Source organism: Sapajus apella, unplaced genomic scaffold (assembly GCF_009761245.1).
Source record: "Sapajus apella isolate SASKATOON/1434 unplaced genomic scaffold, GSC_monkey_1.0 scaffold15, whole genome shotgun sequence".
Classification (NCBI taxonomy): domain Eukaryota; kingdom Metazoa; phylum Chordata; class Mammalia; order Primates; family Cebidae; genus Sapajus; species Sapajus apella.
This window is the reverse complement of record NW_022436955.1, coordinates 32,502,880-32,526,237: the sequence shown is the minus strand read 5'-3', so window position 1 is coordinate 32,526,237 and position 23,358 is coordinate 32,502,880. Positions and strand designations below refer to the sequence as shown.

General features: G+C 55.0%; 1 protein-coding gene across 8 annotated transcripts in view; it reads left to right on the top strand.

Annotated features, from left to right (window-relative positions):
- The window catches only part of ANKRD11 (ankyrin repeat domain 11), a 221,437-nt gene extending 202,679 nt beyond the window's left edge, over positions 1 to 18,758 (top strand). For all 8 annotated transcript variants that reach the window (XM_032284723.1, XM_032284721.1, XM_032284719.1 and 5 more), the window contains 6 exons: positions 813 to 960; positions 1,354 to 7,958; positions 11,595 to 11,693; positions 11,826 to 11,969; positions 15,169 to 15,261; positions 17,722 to 18,758. In XM_032284723.1, the coding sequence (XP_032140614.1) occupies positions 813 to 960; positions 1,354 to 7,958; positions 11,595 to 11,693; positions 11,826 to 11,969; positions 15,169 to 15,261; positions 17,722 to 17,907 (7,275 nt within the window). In that variant the 3' untranslated portion in view covers positions 17,908 to 18,758. The remainder of the gene's footprint in view (positions 1 to 812; positions 961 to 1,353; positions 7,959 to 11,594; positions 11,694 to 11,825; positions 11,970 to 15,168; positions 15,262 to 17,721) is intronic.
- The last annotated feature ends 4,600 nt before the right edge of the window (positions 18,759 to 23,358 follow it).

The window sequence follows — 23,358 nt, the reverse complement described above, 5'->3', positions numbered from 1 at the left end:
TGTGCCGATTAAAACAGTATGACATGTCCTATACGAACTGGGAATGGATTCTGTGAGCGACGAGAGTCTGTATTAAACTTTATTACAGATTCTTTGAATGCTCTAGTCTCAGACTGGACTGAAGTTGGGTTTAAATTTAATATTTGTACTTGAGTTCAGTGTATTGCTGCTCTGGGCATAGGAAATGCAGGTTGCTGGTGATAAGCAGCTGGACAGGGCTGTGGAAACATCACCGTGGCTGTTCCTGTCATTCGTGTGACCACCCTTACTCTTGTAAAATCAAGCAAGGGAGAGATTATTTTCTAATGTAAATGAAAATAAAAAATAAAACAGCTTGCAGAAACTTGGTCTTTGTTTCCTCTATTCTGTCCCCCACCCCCCATAACACGCTTCTCCCTAACCTCTTGCCTGTGCCCTCCACGACCACTCCGGCACCACTCTGCTGAGGAGCTCACTGTTGGCGGGAGGGGAGAGCCTTCATGAGAAGATTCCTGGGAAGTCATCTACTCGCAGCAAAGGAGAATCGGTGGAAAAAATGCAAAGAAGGCAGAGCCTTTCCGAAGGAGAGTACAGGAGGGGTGCGGGAGCCCTGGCGGCCACAGCCCTCCCCACAGAGGAGCCACAGCCTCACCCGCTGCACCCGGAGCCTCGCCAGGCAATCCCTGTGCACTCGGCTCCCACAGCCTTGGACCGTGAGGGGCTGCTCTCGGGTCGGACCCTGGGGCTCTTGGAAGGGGCTGCAGTGTTGTACAGAGCGGTAGAGGAGCTGTGCGTCTCCAGCAGGCCCTGATGCAGGTGTTACTGTCTTGTAGGTGGTGAAGCTGCTCCTGCGGTACGGAGGGAACCCGCAGCAGAGCAACAGGAAAGGCGAGACGCCGCTGAAAGTGGCCAGCTCCCCCACGATGGTGAACCTCCTGTTAGGCAAAGGCACTTACACTTCCAGCGAGGAGAGCTCGACGGGTAAGTCACGGCCACCTGAGCTGCCTGTTCTTTTATGCAGGGAAGTACGTAGGAGCTGCCCTGTGGTGTGTGTGCAGTGCTGCCCCTCACATCAGCTCCTCCTTGGATGCTGGGGGTTTACAGGAGCTTCTGGACTGCGGGAGACCCCGCGTAGGCGTGTCACTGCCGAGAAGCCTGCAGTCTTGCTTCTAAGATGCCAGCCCTGTCTGTGAGCCGAGCTGTGTCTGGTTTCCTGCTGCCCGTGGCTGGTTCCCATGAGTCAAGCAAAGTGCCTCTGCAGAGGCTGGGTGGGCACCTTACCCCAGGGCACATCTGCAGAGCCCCTCTCCTCTGCCGTTCCGGGGAGAGCTCTTTTGAGCCTGCCTGTGACCTCTCCCTTACTGCCTCCAACAGAGAGCTCAGAAGAGGAAGACGCCCCCTCCTTCGCACCTTCCAGTTCAGTCGACGGCAACAACACAGACTCTGAGTTCGAAAAAGGCCTCAAGCACAAGGCCAAGAACCCAGAGCCACAGAAGGCCGCGGCCCCCGTCAAGGACGAGTATGAGTTTGACGAGGACGATGAGCAGGACAGGGTTCCTCCAGTGGACGACAAGCACCTGTTGAAAAAGGACTACAGAAGAGAAGTGAAGCCCAGGAGCTTCATCTCTATACCCAAAATGGAGGCTAAAAGTTACACTAAAAACAACACGATTGCACCAAAGAAAGCGCCCCATCGCATCCTGTCCGACACGTCGGACGAGGAGGACACCAGTGTCGGCGCAGGCACAGCAGAGAAGCTGAGACTCTCGGCACATACGCTCTTGCCTGGCAGTAAGACACGAGAGCCTTCTAATGCCAAGCAGCAGAAGGAGAAAAACAAAGTGAAAAAGAAGCGAAAGAAAGAAACAAAAGGCAGAGAGGTTCGCTTTGGAAAAAGGAGCGACAAGTTCTGTTCCTCAGAGTCCGAGAGCGAGTCCTCCGAGAGTGGGGAGGACGACAGGGACTCCGTGGGGAGCTCCAGCTGCCTCAAGGGGTCCCCGCTGGTGCTGAAGGACCCCTCCCTGTTCAGCTCCCTCTCCGCCTCCTCCACCTCGTCTCACGGGAGCTCTGCCGCCCAGAAGCAGAACCCCAACCACACAGACCAGCACACCAAGCACTGGCGGACAGACAATTGGAAAACCATTTCCTCCCCAGCTTGGTCAGAGGTCAGTTCTTTATCAGACTCCACAAGGACGAGACTGACAAGCGAGTCTGATTACTCCTCTGAGGGCTCCAGCGTGGAGTCGCTGAAGCCAGTGAGGAAGAAGCAGGAGCACAGGAAGCGGGGCGGGCTGCAGGGCTGCCCATCGGAGAAAAAAAGCCCCTTCCTCTCCAGCGCGGAGGGTGCGGTCCCCAAGCTGGACAAGGAGGGAAAAGTTGTCAAAAAACATAAAACCAAACACAAACACAAAAACAAGGAGAAGGGACAGTGTTCCATCAGCCAAGAGCTGAAACTGAAAAGTTTTACTTACGAGTATGAGGACTCCAAGCAGAAGTCAGATAAGGCTCTACTCTTAGAGAATGATATTTCCACCGAAAATAAGTTAAAAGTGGTAAAGCATGATCGAGACCACTTTAGAAAAGAAGAGAAACTTAGCAAAATGAAATCGGAAGAAAAAGAGTGGCTCTTTAAAGATGAGATCATGAAGGCCTCCAAAGATGAAAAATCCTTGAAGAGAATCAAAGACGTGAACAAGGACGTCGGCAGGTCTTTCCGAGAGGATAAGGACCGTTCGAATAAAGCAGAAAAGGAGAAATCTCTGAAGGAAAAGTCTCCAAAAGAAGAAAAACTGAGACTATACAAAGACGAGAGAAAGAAGAAGTCAAAAGACCGGCCCTCAAAATTAGAGAGAAAGAATGATTTAAAAGAGGACAAAATGTCAAAAGAGAAGGAGAAGGCTTTTAAAGAAGATAAAGAAAAACTCAAGAAAGAAAAGGTTTATCGGGAAGATTCTGCTTTTGACGAATATTGTAACAAAAATCAGTTTCTGGATAATGAAGACACCAAATTTAGCCTATCTGATGATCAGCGAGATCGGTGGTTTTCTGACTTGTCCGACTCATCCTTTGATTTCAAAGGGGAGGACAGCTGGGACTCACCAGTGACAGACTACAGGGACATGAAGAGCGACTCTGTGGCCAAGCTGATCCTGGAAACTGTGAAGGAGGACAGCAAGGAGAGGAAGCGAGACAGCAGGGCCCGGGAGAAGCGAGACTGCAGAGAGCCCTTCTTCCGAAAGAAGGACAGGGACTACTTGGATAAAAACTCTGAGAAGAGGAAAGAGCAGATGGAAAAGCATAAAAATGTCCCCGGCTACCTTTCGGAAAAGGACAAGAAGAGGAGAGAGTCCGCAGACGCCGGGCGGGATAGGAAGGACGCCCTCGACAGCGGCAAGGAGCGCAGGGACGGCAGGGCCAGGCCTGAGGAGGCGCATCGGGAGGAGCCAAAGGAGTGCAGCTGTGAGGGCAGCTTCAAGGACAAGGCCGACTGTGACTTTGGGAAGGGCCTGGAGCCGTGGGAACGGCACCACGCGGCGCGAGAGAAGGAGAGGAAGGACAGCCTTGATAAGGAGAGGAAGGAGAAAACCAAACCAGAAAAATACAAAGAGAAGTCCAGTGACAAGGACAAAGGTGAGAAGTCGATGCTCGAAAAATGTCAGAAGGACAAAGAATTCGATAAATGTTTTAAAGAGAAAAAAGATACCAAGGAAAAACATAAAGACACACATGGCAAAGACAAAGAAAGGAAAGCATCTCTGGACCAAGGGAAAGAGAAGAAAGAGAAGGCTTTCCCTGGGATTCTGTCAGAAGACTTCTCTGAAAAAAAAGACGACAAGAAAGGCAAGGAGAAGAGCTGGTACATCGCAGACATATTCACAGACGAGAGTGAGGACGACAGAGAGGACTGCATGGGGAGCGGGTTCAAGATGGGAGAGGCCAGCGACCTGCAGAGGGTGGACAGCCTCCAGGAGAAGGAGGAAGGGCGGGAGGCCTACGCCTCCGACAGACACAGGAAGTCCTCCTCTGACAAGCAGCACCCCGAGAGGCAGAAGGACAAGGAGCCCAAAGACAAGAGAAAGGACAGGGGGGCTGCCGACGGAGGGAGGGACAAAAAAGAGAAAGTCTTTGAAAAGCACAAGGAGAAGAAGGATAAAGAGTCCACAGAAAAGTATAAGGACAGGAAGGACAGAGCTTCAGTGGACTCCATGCAAGACAAGAAAAATAAACAGAAGCTCCCAGAGAAGGCCGAAAAGAAACACTCTGCTGAAGACAAGGCTAAAAGCAAACACAAAGAGAAGTCGGATAAGGAACATTCCAAGGAGAGGAAGTCCTCGAGAAGCACCGACATGGAGAAAAGCCTGCTTGAAAAGCTGGAAGAAGAAGCTCTCCATGAGTACAGAGAAGACTCCAATGACAAAATCAGTGAGGTCTCGTCTGACAGCTTCACGGACCGAGGGCAGGAACCGGGGCTGACTGCCTTTCTGGAGGTCTCTTTCACGGAGCCACCCATGGAGGACAAGGCCAGGGAGAGCACCTGCCTCCCGGAGAAGCTGAAAGAGAAGGAGAGGCACAGACACTCCTCATCCTCATCCAAGAAGAGCCACGACCGAGAGAGGGCCAAGAAAGAAAAGGCCGAGAAGAAGGAGGAGGGCAGCAGCAGGAAGGACTCTGGCCAGTATGAAAAGGACTTCCTGGAGGCGGACGCCTACGGGGTTTGTTACAGCATGAAAGCCGACATCGAAGATGAGCTAGATAAAACCATTGAATTGTTTTCTACCGAAAAGAAAGATAAAAATGAATCCGAGAGAGAAACTTCCAAGAAAATAGAAAAGGAACTAAAGCCTTACGGCTCTAGCACCATCAGCATCCTAAAAGAGAAGAAGAGGAGGGAGAAACACAGGGAGAAATGGAGAGAGGAGAAGGAGAGGCACCGGGACAGGCATGCAGATGGGCTCCTGCGCCATCACAGGGACGAGCTGCTGCGCCATCACAGGGACGAACAGAAGCCCGCCACCAGGGACAAGGACAGCCCTCCCCGCGCGCTGAAAGACAAGTCTAGGGACGAGGGCCTGAGGCTCAGCGACGCCAAACTGAAGGAGAAATTCAAGGACAGTGCAGAGAAAGAAAAGGGCGACTCCGTGAAAATGAGCAATGGGAATGATAAGGTAGCGCCGGCCAAAGACCCAGGCAAGAAAGAAGCCAGGCCCAGGGAGAAGCTCCTGGGGGACGGCGACCTGATGATGACTAGCTTCGAGAGGATGCTCTCCCAGAAGGACCTGGAGATCGAGGAGCGCCACAAGCGGCACAAGGAGAGGATGAAGCAGATGGAGAAGCTGAGGCACCGGTCCGGAGACCCCAAGCTCAAGGAGAAGGCGAAGCCGGTGGACGATGGGCGGAAGAAGGGTCTGGACGTTCCCGCCAAGAAACCACCAGGGCCGGACCCTCCGTTTAAGGACAAAAAGCTCAAGGAGTCGACTGTTCTTCCACCTGCCACCGAAAATAAGCTACACCTGGGATCAGGGGCAGACTCCAAAGACTGGCTCGCAGGGCCACACATGAAGGAGGCCCTGCCCGCGTCCCCCAGGCCTGACCAGAGCCGGCCCACTGGCGTGCCCACCCCTACATCGGTGCTGTCCTGCCCCAGCTACGAGGAGGTGATGCACACGCCCAGGACCCCGTCGTGCAGTGCCGATGACTACGCAGACCTCGTGCTGGACTGCGCCGACTCCCAGCACTCCACGCCTGTGCCCACCGCTCCCGCCAGCGCCTGCTCCCCCTCCTTTTTCGACAGGTTCTCTGTGGCATCAAGTGGGCTTTCAGAAAACGCCAGTCAGGCCCCAGCCCGGCCTCTCTCCACAAACCTGTACCGCTCGGTCTCTGTCGATATTAGGAGGACCCCAGAGGAGGAATTCAGTGTTGGCGACAAACTCTTCAGGCAGCAGAGCGTTCCTGCCGCCTCCAGCTATGACTCTCCTGTGCCGCACTCGATGGAAGACAGGGTGCCCCTGCCCCCGGTTCCCCCAGAGAAGTTTGCCTGCTTGTCCCCAGGGTACTACTCCCCAGACTATGGCCTCCCCTCGCCCAAAGTCGATGCTCTGCACTGCCCACCGGCTGCCATTGTCACTGTTACCCCGTCTCCAGAGGGCGTCTTCTCAAGTTTACAAGCAAAACCTGCCCCTTCCCCCAGGGGGGAACTGCTGGTTCCTTCTCTTGAAGGGGCCCTTCCCCCGGACCTGGACGCCACCGAGGACCAGCAGGCTACGGCCGCCATCATCCCCCCGGAGCCCAGCTACCTGGAGCCGCTGGACGAGGGTCCATTCAGTGCTGTCATCACCGAGGAGCCTGTGGAGTGGGCCCATCCTGCTGAGCAGGCCCTTGCTTCCAGCCTGATTGGGAGCGCCTCTGAAAACCCTGTCAGCTGGCCCGTGGGCTCGGACCTCCTGCTCAAGTCTCCGCAGAGATTCCCCGAGTCCCCTAAACATTTCTGCCCTGCAGACTCCCTCCATTCTGTCGCCCCAGGGCCCTTCAGCGCCTCCGAGGCACCATACCCTGCCCCTTCCACCTCCCCTGCCCCGTATACTCTGCCTGTCACCGACCCAGGACTGGAGGATGTCAAAGACGGGGCGGAAGCCATCCCGGCCGCCATCTCCACCTCAGAGGCGGCTCCTTATGTCTCTCCCTCCGGGCTAGAGTCCTTCTTCAGCAACTGCAAGTCACTTCCGGAAGCTCCACTGGACATGGCCCCTGAGCCTGCATGTGTCACTACTGTGGCTCAGGTCGAGGCTCTGGGGCCCCTGGAAAATAGTTTCCTGGACAACAGTCACAGCCTGTCTGCCCTTGGCCAGGTGGAGCCAGTGCCCTGGGCAGATGCCTTTGCCGGCCCTGAGGACGACCTGGACCTGGGGCCCTTCTCACTGCCAGAGCTTCCCTTGCAGACGAAAGACGTCACAGATGTTGAAACAGAACCCATAGAAGAAAGTCTTGCTCCTTCAGAAAAGATCCCTCCAGGGGCCCCTGTGGTTGTAAACGGTGGGGACGTTTCCACCTTGGTGGCTGAGGAACCACCAACGCTGCCTCCAGACCAGGCCTCCACCCGGCTCCCCACAGAGCAGGAGCCTGAACCCTCAGAGGAGCCAAAGCTGGACGTGGTTCTCGAAGCTACGGTGGAGGCAGAGACGGTGCCCGAAGAGAGGGCCCCTGGGGATCTGGACTCCAGCACGGAGCCCCCACCCATTCCCCCTGAACAGCACCCGCTGGGGAGTGGAGACCAGGGGGCTGAGACCGAAGGCCCCCCTGCTGCATCCCTCTGTGCCCCTGATGGCCCCCCCACGGACGCTGTGGCACAAGCCCAGGCTGCAGACAGTGCCAGTCCCCAGGACAACACTGAGGCCTCCCGTGCTGCTGCCCCAGCCGAAGGCCCTCCTGGTAGCATCCAGCCAGAAGCCACAGAACCAGAACCAAAACCCACGGCCGAAGCCCCTAAGGCCCCCAGAGTAGAGGAGATCCCTCAGCGCATGACCAGGAACCGGGCGCAGATGCTCGCAAACCAGAGTAAGCAGGGCACACCCCCCTCTGAGAAGGACTGTGCCCCCGCCCCCGCCCCAGCCACCAGGGCCAAGGCCCGCAGCTCCGAGGAGGATGATGCTCAGGCCCAGCATCCGCGCAAACGCCGCTTCCAGCGCTCCACCCAGCAGTTGCAGCAGCAGCTGAACACGTCCACACAGCAGACGCGGGAGGTGATCCAACAGACGCTGGCCGCCATCGTGGACGCCATCAAGCTGGACGCCATTGAGCCCTACCACAGCGACAGGGCCAACCCCTACTTCGAATACCTGCAGATCAGGAAGAAGATCGAGGAGAAGCGCAAGATCCTGTGCTGCATTACGCCACAGGCGCCCCAGTGCTACGCCGAGTACGTCACCTACACGGGCTCCTACCTCCTGGACGGCAAGCCGCTCAGCAAGCTCCACATCCCCGTGGTGAGTGCAGGGCCTGGGGAGCCACTGCCTTTTCTCTCTGGGATGCGTCCGGGGCCCCCCCCGTCATGAGTTCCTCAAGTCCTTTATGTCCTTCTCCCGGCCCTTGATCTCTCTTGACCTTTTCCCACCTGAGTAGAAGGCAAAGGCCAGAAGCTACACAGCTGTTTTGCAGACCTGAGGCCCTTCCTCCAGCAGGCTCTATGCCAGGCCTTGGTCTCCTGATGTCTCCTCACCCTGGGTGCACCCAGGACCACTCATGTCGGGCCGCCCCTTCACGCTGCTCACTGTCCCCTCTCCACTCCCCCTCCACCAGGACGGCCTCAGCAGAGCCACAGCCTTTGTCTTCAGTCCTGCCCCCTTCTCCCTTGGACCCCTGTGGGTTCCCTTAACCCCCCCACCTCCCTGGGCCTCTAGGACAGCAGACGCTGCAGGATTCTCTGGGCAGGGTGGTCCTACCTCTGTATTCTCAGGCGAAAGGTTTCAGAACCACACACCCCCCCCAGCCCCTTGTGTTCCATCTGGACCCAAAACAAATCCCTCTGAGCACATTCCTGCATTAGGCAGCCTCCCATGTGCAACCTCTGCCCTGGGCTGCAGGGCCTGGCTGGGGTCTAACCTCCTAACCCACCAGGGTCTTTCCCAGCAGGCACAGGGATTCCTCACGGTGGAGCCAGAGCTTACCCATCTATGCTTGGTGACGGCCTGAGTTGTGCAAAGCCTCCCCTGCCCTCCTGTTCTCAGGTCCCCGGGGTCCATCCGGTCTTAGCATGTGACGTTCTCCTGGCCCTTTCTTCAAGTCCCCTCCCAGACCACGCGACTCCGTTCACACTGTGCCTGGTAGATTGTGTAGTTGATGGAGTCGTCTCCCTGGAGTTTGTTGTGTTATGCCCAGAACGGGCTCTTGGTCACCAACAGCCATTTCCTTCTGGGGATTCCTGGCCACTGAAACCTGCAGGTGGTGCGAGGCACACTTGGGCCTGCCACACGCGTTGGCTCTGTGGGCCTGGGCCTTCTGAGAGCCCTCCCCATGCTGGCCCCGACTCGGCTCAGGTACCCAGCATCCCTCGGAAGAGCATCACGGGGTCTGCTGAGCTTGCCCTGAGGGTGAGGCTGGGGTGGGGCTGCTGCCCGCCAGGGAGGCTGTGCCAGGACCCCAGGAACGGGGGCCCGTGGGCCACACCCTGCCGAGCTCTGTTCTCTGGGAGCATGACGGGCTCTGCACCCAGGGCAACCCTTCTCCTGGAGCCCTGACCCTAGCCATCCCCAGGGAGGCTCATCCACAGGAGACGGAGACTGCAGTTGGGTCGAGACATTCAGAAAAACCTGTCCTAGGATCTGTCCTCACCAAGACCTTTTGTACTTTGTGTTTGCTGCTGGTTTTTGTTTTAATGTATCAAAACAGTAGTCTGACTGCCGTAGAAAATTTGGAAAATACAGGGGGGAAATTCGCCACCAGAATCCTGCTAATCAGAGTAATCCTGGGAATGTTCTATGCATCTCCTGCCTGGTCCTTTGAGTGAGTTCCCCCCAGACTTAGACCAAGGCAGGCAGAGGCGCCAGGTGCTCCAGGAGCGGCCCGAGGCCCACCGCACAGCTCCTGCTGCAGGTGGCGGCCCTGGGGCTGAGCCAGAGGAAGGGGTGGGGCCGTTCCCACTGCAGGCTGTGAGTTGAGTGCTCATCGGTCCCCCCTTGGAGGTGGCCCGCAGAATCTCTGCCACAGACGGGCAGGTTGCATCTCAGCTGAAAACCTATACCCAGAAGCCCCACTGGGGGTTGGGATTGTCAAGTTGGGGTAGATACCATGGCGAACAGTGAGGCCTGTGCACTAGAGAGACTCAGCTACATTTTTTAATCATTAATTTTGAACTGATTTTATTTGGGCAGAAAAGTTCAAAGGCAGCAGAGATAGGTTTCGCGCCTGGAACACGCCCATCCTCCCCTGAATGTGCCTGGGGAGCCCTGCAGGTGACAAGGGCCTCCCCCGTCCCATCTCCTGGTAGGCCCTTCTGGGAGTGGTGGGCAGCGGTGTGGTCAGAGGCCCCATGCCTGGCCTGCGATGACGGCTGTTAGGCAGGAGCCCGCTGGCGTGAGGTGGGGCCTCCTGCTCCTGGTGTCCTGGGTGGTGTGACCTGGAGACCTGGTCAGGCCCGTCCGCTGTGAGCTGAGGGCTCTCCCTCCGCGGTGGGTGTGTGTCTTGGGGAAGAGACGTGGAGACGGTGGAAGTCTGTTTCTCTGAGACCACTGCCCCTACACATGGCAGTCACTACTGGGCCCTGGGCCTCTGTGTCCCTCTCCTGCATTTGCTCACTGGAGCTCTGCTGGCAGGAGCCACCACCCCTTCTGCCTGCAGGTCCCCAGCATCACCATTGTTTGGTCTCCTGCTGCGAGTCGTCCAGCCTTGGCTGTCAGGAGCTCCTCCTGTGTGCCCTCTTCTGCGTCCACGTACCCATCTGCCCCCAGCACTCCCATTTCTGGCTGGCCACTCCATGTTCCAGGTGGTCTTGGCCACCCCTCTCCCACTCTGCCATCACCACGTGGCCCCACCTGTACAGAACAGTGGGTCCCAGCGGGACTGCTGCAGGCCCCCTGAACACATGGCCATGCTTTGTGTGTCTGCTTTGGAAACCTCACTCCCTGTGGGCCTGAGGTCTGCCCTGCACCACGGGCCTCAACCTGGCCCCACGCTCCCGTGTGTCCCTTTTTCCTGCAAGAGTGCAAGGCTTCATCGGCCGGGCGTGGTGGCTCATGCCTGTAATTCCAGCACTTTGGGAGGCCAAGGCAGGCAGATCACGAGGTCAAGAGACTGAGACCATCTTGGCCAACATCATGAAACCCCTTCTCTACTAAAACACAAAAAATTAGCCAGGCAGTGGTGCACGCATATAATCCCAGCTGCTCGGGAGGCTGAGGCAGGGGAATCGCTTGAACCTGGGAGGCGGAGGTTGCAGTGAGCCTGAGATCGCACCACTGCACTCCAGCCTGGATAACAGAGCAACACTCCGTCTCCCAAAAAAAAAAAAAAGTGGGAGGCCTCGTCCTGATGGTCTCTGCTGTCTTTACTTCCTCCTTCATTTCCGAGCGTGCCTGTAGTTTCAGAATCGCTGACCCACCTTGTGAGGACCCTTCTGCTTGTGGGAGTGCAGTGCCTACTCACCACGCCTCCAGCTGCAGCCCCACTGCCCTCCATGGGGACCTGGGCCAGTGTGCTCTTCTCTCTCCCGAGCCATCCCAAGACCAGAGGGTTGGTTGTCAGCCTTCATATTCCACTGTGGGCATTACGGCCTGGTTGAAGCTGATTTGGGGTGTGTGGACCCTCTCTGTGAACCCAGGAAGCTCAGCCTACCCCAGCCCGCTCTTGCTGTATTTCTTCTGCATTCATGCCCTCCTTGGCACACCACAGGTATTGTCCTGTGCCTCTCCCACATTCCATCCCCTCCCCACATGGTGTCGTATGGGGCGCCGTGCAGGTGCCTGCTCTCCCGTGTCCTGCGCTTCATGGTGTGTCTGTTGCTGGGACTGGAGGGGTCTCCAGGGCAGGCTTCTAGGAGTGGGGAGGCTGAGTAGGGACCTCTCTGAACTCCTGTCTGCTGTTAGTGCAGTGCCCCAGCCAACCCCCCACTCACCTTTTACCTGCAGATCGCACCCCCTCCCTCCCTGGCGGAGCCCCTGAAGGAGCTGTTCAAGCAGCAGGAGGCAGTCCGGGGAAAGCTGCGTCTGCAGCACAGCATCGAGCGGGTAAGTGCGCCAGCATGGGCAGGGGCGGCCATGGCTGGGGCGTCCACGGTGCAGGCTCCCGGGGCTGTCTTGTCAGGACAGTGGGGCCTGGGGCGTGGTTGTGTCCCAGCTCACCTGGCTCCTCTCCTACAGGAGAAGCTGATCGTGTCCTGTGAGCAGGAGATTCTGCGAGTTCACTGCCGGGCGGCCAGGACCATCGCCAACCAGGCAGTGCCATTCAGCGCCTGCACGATGCTGCTGGACTCTGAGGTCTACAACATGCCCCTGGAGAGCCAGGTAGGGCCGTCTGCAGGTCACACTCACGAGTCTAAGCACCCGAACCCCCCCCCCCAGCCACTCCTCCCCTTTACAGATTCTGTACTTTGACCACGAGCTTCCCAAGTGCCCCTGTGCCCGGTGCCTTGCTGCAGAGTTCTTTGCGTACCTCTAGCCTTGGGCGAGCCTCAGAAAGGAGCCAAGAAGGCTGGAGCCGAGAGTGGACAGCTCTCCTCACGGGCAAGGCCCTGGGCCTCTGGGCTGGGCCTCAGCAGCTCAGTCCCTCCGTGCTCCTTAGACCTCTGAAACACTTGTCCCTGCAGTTGGAGCAGCTGCCCCTACCTCTTGCAGGTTTCAGGGCTGGCCTCATTTTCCGTTTAAACTGCTGGGCTCCACCTGCAGCTCTCAGGCATCCCAGGGGCTGTCCTGCGGGGACACCCAACCTAGATGCGCAGCTCTTCTTGGCCAGGATGGACCCGACCCAGGGTCCCAGAACCACAGTCACTGCCCTGCCTATCTGCCGTGGGGCTCCACCCACTCCTTCCCCTCCCCTTCCCCTCCCCTGCCTTTGACCTAGTCCATCCACTGGGACATAGGATGTGGGTGGCCAGGGCCCTGTGCTCTCCCCTGGGGAGCTCTTCCTGTGTGCCTGCAAGTGACCCATGTGCCGGGGCCTCCTGCCTTAGAAATCGTTCTCCAGCCACCACTGATCTGTCCATGTCGGCCCCATGGACCCCTGGCTGCCCCATCGCCTGCCCTGCATCAGCCCCTCCCACCTCTTTGGAGGCCCTGCACTTAGGTCATGGGCTCCCAGCGCCCTAGGCCCCACATCCTACATAGGGGATGCACCTGGAACACATCCCGCCTTGATGTCCAGACCCCTCTCCCACTCTTGCACCAAGACTCATACCTTGTGCTTTTCCCATGACGCCACCTAGCCCTGGGCACTCCGAGCAGCACCAGGCTTTGGTGTGTGGTGACAGGCAGGCTGTCCGTGACGTTCAGTTGAAAATATTTTAGTGCATTAAAGATCTTCCTTTCTTTGGGGATGTATTTTATCAACGTCCCTTGTTTAAACATTCTACACAGTGACAGATTTTCTTTAAGGAAAACATGAGTTGGACCAAACGATGCTTTGGGGGCTGGATGCTGAAAAGTGTGGGTTCTCTTCCCCCCCTGAAGGCTCTGATGGACCGGCAGTCAGGACAGCACTGTGCAGGCTGAGCTCTGTGGAGAGCAGAAACGAGCAGAACCAGCTCAGGCCTCTCACACAGACCTTCCAAGGAAGCACGCTTCCCTTCACTTCTCATGGGGAATGGGGTGTCCATCCCCTCAAGCATTTATCGTTTGAGTTAAGCAATCCAGTTAAAATAGGCAATTCAGTTGCTGCTGCTACAGTCATCCTGGTGTGCCGTCCAACAGGTTTTACTCATTCTTCCTTGTAGTACCCATTAACCATTTCTTCCTCCCTGCCCAGCCCTCAGTCCCCTTCCCCTACTCCCTATGTCCATGACTTCACTTGTCAAGTGAGAGCATGTGATGTTTGTCTTTCTATGGTTGGCTTATTTTACTTAACATGATAACCTCCAGTTCCATCCGTGTTTTTGAAAATGACAGTCTCCTTTTTTGTGGCCGAATAGTACTCCGTTGTGTATGTGTCACATTTTCTTTATCCATTCATCTGTTGATGGGCCCTCAAATTGCTTCCATGTCTTGGCTACTGTAAACGGAGTTGCATCAAACATGGGAGTGCAGATGACGCCTAGATACACTGAGTAATGCTTGCTCTGTCACCGAAGCCGAGTGCAGTGGCGCAGTCTCAGCTCACTGCTGCTTCTGAGTCTATCCCCAGCAGTGGGATTGCTGGATGCTATGGTAGCCCAATTTCTAGTATTTTGAGGAACCACCAAACAGTTCTCCATAGTGGCCGTCTTAATTTACATTCCCACCAGCCGGGTACGAGGCTTCCTTTTATCCATGTCGTCGCCAGCATTTGTGATTGCCTTTCTTTTGGATAAAGGCCATTTTAGCTGGGTAGGATGAAAGCTCATTGTAGTTTTCATTTGCATTTTCTCCGATGAGCAGTGTTGCTGAGCTTCTTTTCAGATGCCTGTTTGCCATTTGTGTGTCTTCTTTGAGAAATGTCGATTCAGATCTTTTGTCCATTTTTTGATCAGATGAGTAGATTTTTTCGTATAGAGTGGATTACATGCCTTACAGGTTCCGGTTATGAATCCTTTGTCAGATGAGTGGTTTGCAAAGTTTCGCCTCATTCTGTGGATTCTCTCTGTCACTGTGTTGACTGCGTCCTTTGTTGTGCACAGGCTTTTCAACATGGTGTGATCCCAGTTGTCCGTGTTTGCTGTGGTTGCCTGTGCTTGTGGGGTATTGCTCGAGAACTTTTTGACCAGACCAGTGTCAGAGATTTTCCCCAATGTTTTCTTGTAGTAGTTTTCATGGTTTGAGGTCTTAGATTCAAGACTTTAATCCATTTTGGTTTTATGTTTGTTATATGGTGAGAGATGGGGTCTAGTTTCACTCTTCTCTCTGTGGATGTCCATTGCCTCCAGCACCGTTTATGGAAGAGACTGTCCTTTCCCTGTGATTGTTACTCTGTCCTTGGCCTCTTTGTGGAAAGTGAGTTCCCTGCAGTTGTGTGGGTTTGTTTCTGGGTGTGTTTACATCGGTGCTCTACATGTTCTGAGAAGCAGATGGTGTCGTCAGATTCACCATGAACCCTCTGCTGTGTTACTGAGCCCACTGAAAAAGGGGAGGGAGCCCAGACATTTTATCTGTGTCTGTCCCTCACCAGGACACAGGGACGGTGACATACCTAGAAAGTCTCACCCAGGAGACTTTGTTAATGTGTTGAATATACATTGAATGATTGGATGATTGATTAGATTTTTTCGTATAGAGTGGATTACATGCGGGCTGAGCCCTGCCTGTCCCATGGGGCAGGGCTGGGGACCAGCTCAGAGGCGGGGCCTGCAGCCTCCCGGTGCTCAGGAGACAAAGGCCCAACCGACTTCACATGCATTTTAGGGAAGCTGTTTGGGGAGACAAGGCAGGGTCATGCTTTCCATACTTTGAAGGTAATTGAGGTTGCCCCTTTGGTTTTTCCCTTGAGAAAGGTCACTGTAGCATGGCCCAGGCTGGTGCAGCCTCCTGTAGTGGTCTCCGGGTCTTCCGATGAAACTCCTGTGTTTGGTTTCCACAGGGCGATGAGAACAAGTCAGTGCGTGACCGTTTCAACGCCCGCCAGTTCATCTCCTGGCTCCAGGACGTGGATGACAAGTACGACCGCATGAAGGTCGGTGCTGCGCTTCCCCCACAGCTTGGCCTGGCACTCCAGGTGCCCCTGGGGACAAGGGAGGCCGCTGCCCAGTGACAATATCAGATTCTCTTAACCTGGCCCATGCTTGCAGGGAGGCGAGGTCCTGCCCCTGTACGTGGCCTCCTCCAAGTCTTCCCTTCTGTCCAGGTGTGCAGGAAGCGGCTCCTGTCACCAGCTCAGCAGGGGCCTAGGCTTGATGGTCAGACCTCCTGGGACTGCCCTGTCAGCCCTCTAAAGTCTCAGCATTCGCCCTCCACTGCTCTGGAAGCGCGGGCCAGGGCAGCGGGCAGAGGCGGGGTAGGTACTGGGAAGGGCAGCACACCCTCGGTCCCAGTCGCTAGGGCTGCCCACCCGGACACCCAGAGGATCCACTAAGAAGCAGTGGAAAGTGGCAACTTGCCAAGTTACAGAACTATAAAGTGAGTGTCACGCTGCACAGTCGCCCACCAGGCCTGGGAATAGGCGGCCCCGGCTACCTGCAGTATCAGGCTCAGCACCTCTCAGGTTCCTGAACCAAGCACCCGTGTCATGCTGCAGCTCTCAGAAGGTGCTGGTGTGGGCACAGATGAGAACCAGCAGCCCTACCTGGTGGAAGCCACAAGTACTTGGGGGTGTGGCCCTTGGGGGCTTGTGCTGAGGCAGGGGCTTAGGTCTGAGCTTTAACCAGCCCTAGGGTGACGGCGTGTGAAGTCACTCCATCACCCCACACCCTCCCTAGGCCCTTTCTAACTGAAGCTGTGAGAAAAACTGACTGAAAGCTCCAAAAACACACAGGGAAGATAAATCAATGTTTGACTACATTAAACTGGGACTTTGGGCTGGGCACAGTGGCTCCTGCCTGTAATCTCAGCACTGGGAGGCCAAGGAGGACGGATCACCTGAGGTCAGGAGTTTGAGACCACCCTGGCCAACATGGTGAAACCCAGTCTCTACTAAAAATACAAAATTAGCTGGGCATGGTGGCATATGTCTGTAATCCCGGGTACTTGGGAGGCTGAGGCAAGAGAATTGCTTGAACCCAGGAGGCAGGGATTGCAGTGAGTTGAGATCATGCCATTGCACTCCAGCCTGGGCAACAAGCGTGAAAGTCTGTACAATACTTTAAATACATTAACGAATTAAATACAGTTTAAATTATATACATTCAATACATTAACAGTGCCACGTAGGTTTAGTAGCATCAGTGTAAAAAGAACGCTTAGAAACTAGTGAGAAAAATGGTGCACAGAAAAATAATTTATATAGAGGCATTCCACAAAGGAGACGAAATGACCAAACCTTAATGAAAAGATCTTCACTGTCATCATCAATGTCAGAACCATAAATTAAGCAAGATCTCGTGTATTGGTAATATGTGGGGTTGGGGGGCAGTATCACTGCAGTACTAGGAGAAGTTTCAATTAGATTTTTATCAGTAAACTGACAGTATCAAATTTTAAAATGCTGTTATCACCTCACCTAGCTGTTTCACTTTAGTCATTTAAAACCGAGGGCTGTGGCCGGGTGCCATGACTCATACCTGTAATCCCAACACTTTGGGAGGCCCAGGCACGCAGATCACCTGAGGTCAGGAGTTCGAGACCAGCCTGGCCAACATGGTGAAGCCTCGTCTCTACTAGAAATAGAAGTTAGCCAGGTGTGGTGGTGGGTGCCTGTAATTCTAGGAGACTGATGCATGAGAATCACTTCAACCAGGGAGACGGAGGTTGCAGTTAACCGATATATATATGTTGAGAAAAACGTAGACAGGTATGTACCACACTGTAAAACCCTGTCTATATACAAATTAACTGGGCATGGTAGCACCCGTGATCCCAACTACTCAGGAGGTTGAGGAGGGAGGATCCCTTGAGGACAAGGCTGCAGTGAACCATAACAGCTTCACTGCACTCCAGCCTTGAGACCCTGTCAAAAAACACCCCCAAAGATTTTCCTGTGACATATCAGCACTCCCTGGGCCATGCTTAAATTTCTCCATGAGTTCCCAAAATATGTCCTACCCCAGCCTGGTCCTTTATATGCACTCTTAAATGGCATAGTTTCTACTATAAATACAAGTCAAACTATCACTGGCCGTAAATATCAAATGTAGAAAGCGCAAAGCTGTTTGATTCTAGTCGGCTGCAGTGGCTGCTGGAGGTGAGCCCCAGGCCGACCCAGAGCAGCAGGCAAGGACCTCAGGCGCGGGTGGCACAGACAGCAGTAATGGCGATGGACATCCAGCACAGCTGGCGCTACTGCCACATGTAATAACTAGATGCCAGGGGCAGGTACAGCTGGTCCTGGGCATGTGCCCCCTGACAGCAGCACCACAGTGGGCAGAGGGCTCCTTGGGGCCTGGCCCGTCCCAGGGAAGGTTCACGGCCCTGCTGGGGGAGGCAGAGTCTGGGGCTCTCCCTTCACTACTCCTCCCTCTCCCCACCGTGTATCCCGCAGACCTGCCTCCTCATGCGGCAGCAGCACGAGGCCGCGGCCCTGAATGCCGTGCAGAGGATGGAGTGGCAGCTGAAGGTGCAGGAGCTAGACCCCGCCGGGCACAAGTCCCTGTGTGTGAACGAGGTGCCCTCCTTCTACGTGCCCATGGTCGATGTCAACGACGACTTTGTGTTGTTGCCGGCGTGACACCGCGGGATGGCCGCAGGACGCAGGCGAGGGCGGCACTGCCGCCCAGGGCTGCTGCGGAGCCCCAGGGGTGGAGGAGGGAGCGCCATGTCCACCCAGGCGGGGAAGAGACCCCGAGAGAGACTGCACTTGGCCACAGCGTCTCCATCCCTTCCAGACTGGTCCAGATGTCAGGGAGGTGAAACACATCTCTTCTCTACCAGCTGCCGTGGCGAGGGCAAAGCCCCCAGAGCCTCACTGGCCCCGGCGGGACGAGGAGACCATGCCAGCCGCACACATGGCAGCTTCTGTCTGAAAACGGTGACCTTCGGGCCCTTTTCTCCAGCCAACTGCAGAGGCATTTCAGGAGTTGAACGGAGTACATTTTTAAAATTTTTTGTTCCATTCTGATCAACTAAATAAAAATAAGGTGACCTGCAAGTCGGAGGGGCCGGCGTGCCACCCCAGCCGTGGTCCTGTTGCCACAGAGTTGCGACGGCCTGAGACTGGGCTTTTGACCTGGTGCAGAGCAGGGCGCTGGCCGTGCCCCTGCCTGGGCACGGGGACACAGAGCCAGGACTCCCCGTAGTGTTTTTAATGGAGTCAAATCCACGTGGTTTGTATATTTTTTCCTTTAATCTTGGGCATTTTGTTTCTCTTTCTGAGAACATAACTTGAAACACTACAGAGCCAATAATCATATAAAAAGTGTATCCGTAAGCGCTGTACAGTTTTATATACATTCACAATGTACTTTTGCTGCCTTCTAGATAATTTATTTTGCAACACATTACTGCACAGTTGTAAATAACTTATGTACTGTAACATCACTTTCAGTTATGTGTAAAGAAATAAATAAATTAATTAAAATGTTCTTTGTCGAGTGTGTCCCTCTCAGGAGAGGGACTGGATGTGGGATTGAGACACTGACACTCCCCCGACAGGCGCAGTGGCTCACACCTGTAAACCTAGCACTTTGAGACCAGCCTGCCCCACATGGCGAAATCGCATCTCTACTAAAAATACCAAAATTAGCCGGTGTGGAGGTGTATGCCTGTAGTCCCAGCTACTTGGGAGGCTGAGGCAGGAGAATCATTTGAACCCGGGAGGGGGAGGCTGCAATGAGCCAAGATCGTGCTGCTGCACTCCATAGTAGACTCTGTCTCAAGAAAACCTTTTTCAGCCAGGCGTGGTAGCTCACGCCTGTAATCCAAACACTTTGGAGGCCAAGGTGGGCAGATTACCTGAGGTTGGGAGTTCAAGACCAGCCTGATCAACATGGTGAAACCCTGTCTTTTAAAAAAATAATAATAAAACCTTTTTCCTCTCAAATTGTTAGCTTTTAATTTTGAAACAAATTATATTTTCCCCTCCTCCTCTGCCATCACACAGAACGGGAACACTACAAGATGACTGCTGCCTCCTCAAGGTGAAGGCGGCTCCTCGCGACGGGAGCCTGTTCCTCACCGCTGGACGCAGGCGCTTGTCCTGCACTCCCGGTGGACCGGCTCGGAGCCTTTATCTTGCTGCAGGGCCATGCAGGAAAGAAGGCCAGCCCTTGGCCATCTGTTCCACGAGGCCTGTGAGAAGTTGGAGAAAAACGGCGTCACTCCCCACAGCTCTGAGCACTGCAGCCCTGAACAGACCTTGTGGCTAGCTATTCAAGTCGCAGCTGGCTGGCTTGCAGCAGCACTCTCAGCTCCCTGGTGGCTGCAGCTGGCGAGGGAATCCAGGGAATCGCTTTGAGGGCCCTGGTCCTGACCAGAATGCAGCTCGGGCGAGGCCCCCGCTTAGATGGTGCTGTGCTCTGCGGGGTCCTGGCTCAGAGGAGGCCTGCTAGGGCCCACCAGCAACTGTGCCTCCAGGATGCTCGGCGTGGCGGGAGAGTGAGTTAATAGAGGCGCCTTGCCCTTTTCCTTCGGAGTTCTGTCTCCCCTCTACCTGGGGGCTCAGGAAGGAGTCGCAGCTGTAGAAACAGACCCCACAGAAGAGCAGAGCGTACCCGTGCATCAGACCCAGGGGGTCCTGGTCACTGTGTCCCCTGCAGAGGAGCCTAACCTGGGAGGGTCCCTGAGCCATGCCAGGCAGAGCTGGTGGTGGGGCCAGTGCCTTCATTCCCCCAAAGGCCCCTGCATGGGGTTGGGTGTGAGGCTGTGCCCTGCTTCCTCTGACTCCTGTCTTCTATATGTGCATAAGGCTTTTGTAGATTGCCTCCAGTTCCCTTCACGGCTCAACCTGGGCAAAGGCAGGGTGTTCCCACCTCATTTATGACCTTGGGGGTGGCGGTGTGGAGCAGCCACAAGGTTCCAGTATATATTTTCTGTGTTAGGGTTGGTTGTGGTTTGTTTTGGGTTTTTTGTTTTTGAGATGGAGTCTTGCTGTCTTCCCCCAGGCTGGATGCAGCGCAGTTGCGTCATCTCACCTGCATTCATGAATCCTGCCTCAGCCTCGCAAGTAGCTGGGATTACAGGCGGCCACCACCATGCCTGGCTAGTTTTTTATTTCTAGTAGAGACGGCGTTTCACCATGTTGGCCAGGCTTCCCACCCCTCTCTTAACCACAGAACTTTGGTCACAGTAAAACTTGTAAACCCTGCTTTAAAAGAAAAACCTGAATCAGCCTGTATCACACAGAGCGCACTGCAGTACCAGCCCACAGTGGTCACGGCGCCCCAGCCCCATGCTGTGCCTCCACAGGGGGTGTCGGGTGTGAGCCGCTCCCTTTCGGTGCCCACCCAGGTCTGCTGAAGTCAGCTCCTGGGTACCTGCCAGAGATGCTGGGCATGTGATTCCCATAGAGCCTGCTCCCACAAGGGACAAATGACAAAGCCTGCCGTTTTCAGAGAGAATATCTGTGAATAAATGCTGAGTAACGTCAAGAGTGCCTAGGACTGCAGGAGACTTCGTGCCAGCCTGGAGACCCTGCTGCCCGGGGCCACACATGTGGGCATCAGACCACTCTTGGGAGGCTCTGGCTGGAGCTGGAGGAAGATGGCACAGCCCCACCCACTCACCCACATGGGTGTGCCTCAGTGCCACCCAGCTCCTGCCTGGGGCCCGGGCTCTGGAGCAGGCTGGCTCTGACCGCCTGACTGGTGACAGGGTCCATACCCTGTAACTCAAGGCTTCCTGATTCCTTAACTTCCAGATGCTGTCATGACTGCACTTAGCAACAAAACCCAAAGCACAGAGCAGGTGAGTGAGTGGACCTCAGGCGCTTCAGGGAGGCCGGCGCCCTCCCTGGCACAGAGGCCCCCTGTCACGGAAGCCGGCACCCCTCCCTGGCACAGGAGCCCCCTCAGGGAGGCTGGCACCCCTCCCTGGCACAGGGGCCCTCTTAGGGAAGCCGTCACCTTGCCAAGGGGTAGGACCCCAGGCTTCAAAGGAAAATGGAAAAAAAAGGGGGGCTTTTTCTGTTACAGAAGAGAAGCTGGTGGCTTTGGTAAAACCTGGAAGGGGGTGAGAGGTTTTCATGAAAAGCCCGTGAGCTGTCAGCCCCCGGCACAGAGAGAGGGCCTGCCCTGCCCAGGTGACCTTGCAGCGTCTGGAGGACAGGGCCCCATCCAGACACTGGAAGTCTCCACTTCCAACTGGCAACTGGGCCTGAGCCTGGCTGGAGAGGAAGGGTCCCAGCACATGGAGACAAGCAGGACGGGGCCTCCATCTCCCCCGACACCAGGAAGCTGCTTTTCTCCTTCGTGTTGGGGGACAGGGAAGACAGCCCCACAGGAGATTAGAAAGAACAGGGTCCAGCAAAATGAAATACTGAAACTAGAGAGAGGAACCAGAAGGCAGCCACGGTATTGGCAAAGAGCTCAAGGACGGGGTGGAAGTCGCCCACCAGAGCTGGGGTGGTGAGGCCCTGTCACTGGGAAGAGGACGGGGTGCAAGTCGCGCACCAGAGCTGGGGTGGTGAGGCCCTGTCACTGGGCAGAGGACGGGGTGCAAGTCGCGCACCAGAGCTCGGGTGGTAAGGCCCTGTCACTGGGCAGAGGATGGCGTGGAAGTCGCCCACCAGAGTGGGGTGGTGAGGCCCTGTCACTGGGCACAGAATGTCTCTCGCATCTGAAATTACCTCTGACAGTGGAAAACTGAAGATGTGGCCCACACCTATGTTCCTGCTCGGGAGGCCGTGACAGATCACTTGAGCCCAGGAGCTCAAGCCCACAGCATACCATGAGTGAGCCTGTGAACAGCCACTGCCCTCCAGCCTAGGTGACAGAGCAAGACTCTGTCTTCCAAAAAAAAAAAGACAGAAATAAATAAAAGATACGGGCTGGGCGTGGTGCCTCACACCTGTAATACTAGCACTTTGGGAGGCCAGGGTGAGTGGATTACCTGAGGTCGGGAGTTTGAGACCAGCCTGAGCAACACGGAGAGAGCTCATCTCTACTTAAAATATAAAAACTAGCCAGACGTGATGGCGAATGCCTGTAATCCCAGACACTTGGGAGGCTGAGGCAGGACAATCGCTTAAACCCGGTAGGTGGAGGTTGCAGTGAGCCGAGATCACGCTACTGCACTCCAACCTGGGTGCGAAGAGTGAAACTCCATCTCAAAAAAGAAGAGAAAGGATACCAAGTTATGGCAGCAGCTACAGCCACTTACCCTGCAGTCAAGACCCACAAAATTAAGAAGAGGGGAAATAAGCAACAAATTTAAAGCAGTGGCCAGGTGCGGTGGCTCAACCTGTAATCCCAGCACTTTGGGAGGCTGAGGCAGGCTCAACACAAAGTTAGGAGTTCAAGACCAGCCTGGCCAAGATGGTGAAACCCCATCTCTACTAAAATAGAAACAATTGCTGGGATTACAGGCGTGATCCACTAAACTCAGCTAAAAGACTTAAAGTCAGCTTATATGAATTATGTACAAAGAACTAAAATGATAGTGTGAAAATTGTCTCACTAAACAGAGATAAATTATTCAAAAATAATTAGCTGGAAATTCTATAGTTGAAAACTAAAGTAATTGAATTTGAGCTGGTAGAAGCCAGAATCAGCAAACTTGAAGATAGTTCAATTGAGATAATGATATGTGGCCAGGGACGGTGGCTCAGTAAGCCCAAGAATGTGTGAGGCTGAGGCGGGCAGATCCCTGGAGCCCAAGGGTTTTAAACCAGCCTGGGCAACATGGCAAAACCCCGTCTCTACAAAAAAAGTAGCCAGGCGTGGTGGCATGCACCTATAGTCTGAGAGACTCAGGAGGTTGAGGTGGGAGGATTGCTTGAGTCCAGGAGGCGGAGGTTGCAGTGAGCTGAGATCATGCTGCCGCACTGCAGCCGGGGTGACACGGCGAGACTCTTGTTTTTGTTTTTTAAAAAGCTCAGAAATGTAAAAGAAGGTAATTTAAATAGAATACTAGAAAATATTAAACACAAGAAGGCAGTAACGGAAGAGGCGAGAAAGGAAAGTTGTACCACACACAACACACACACACACACACACACACACACACACACACACACACACACACA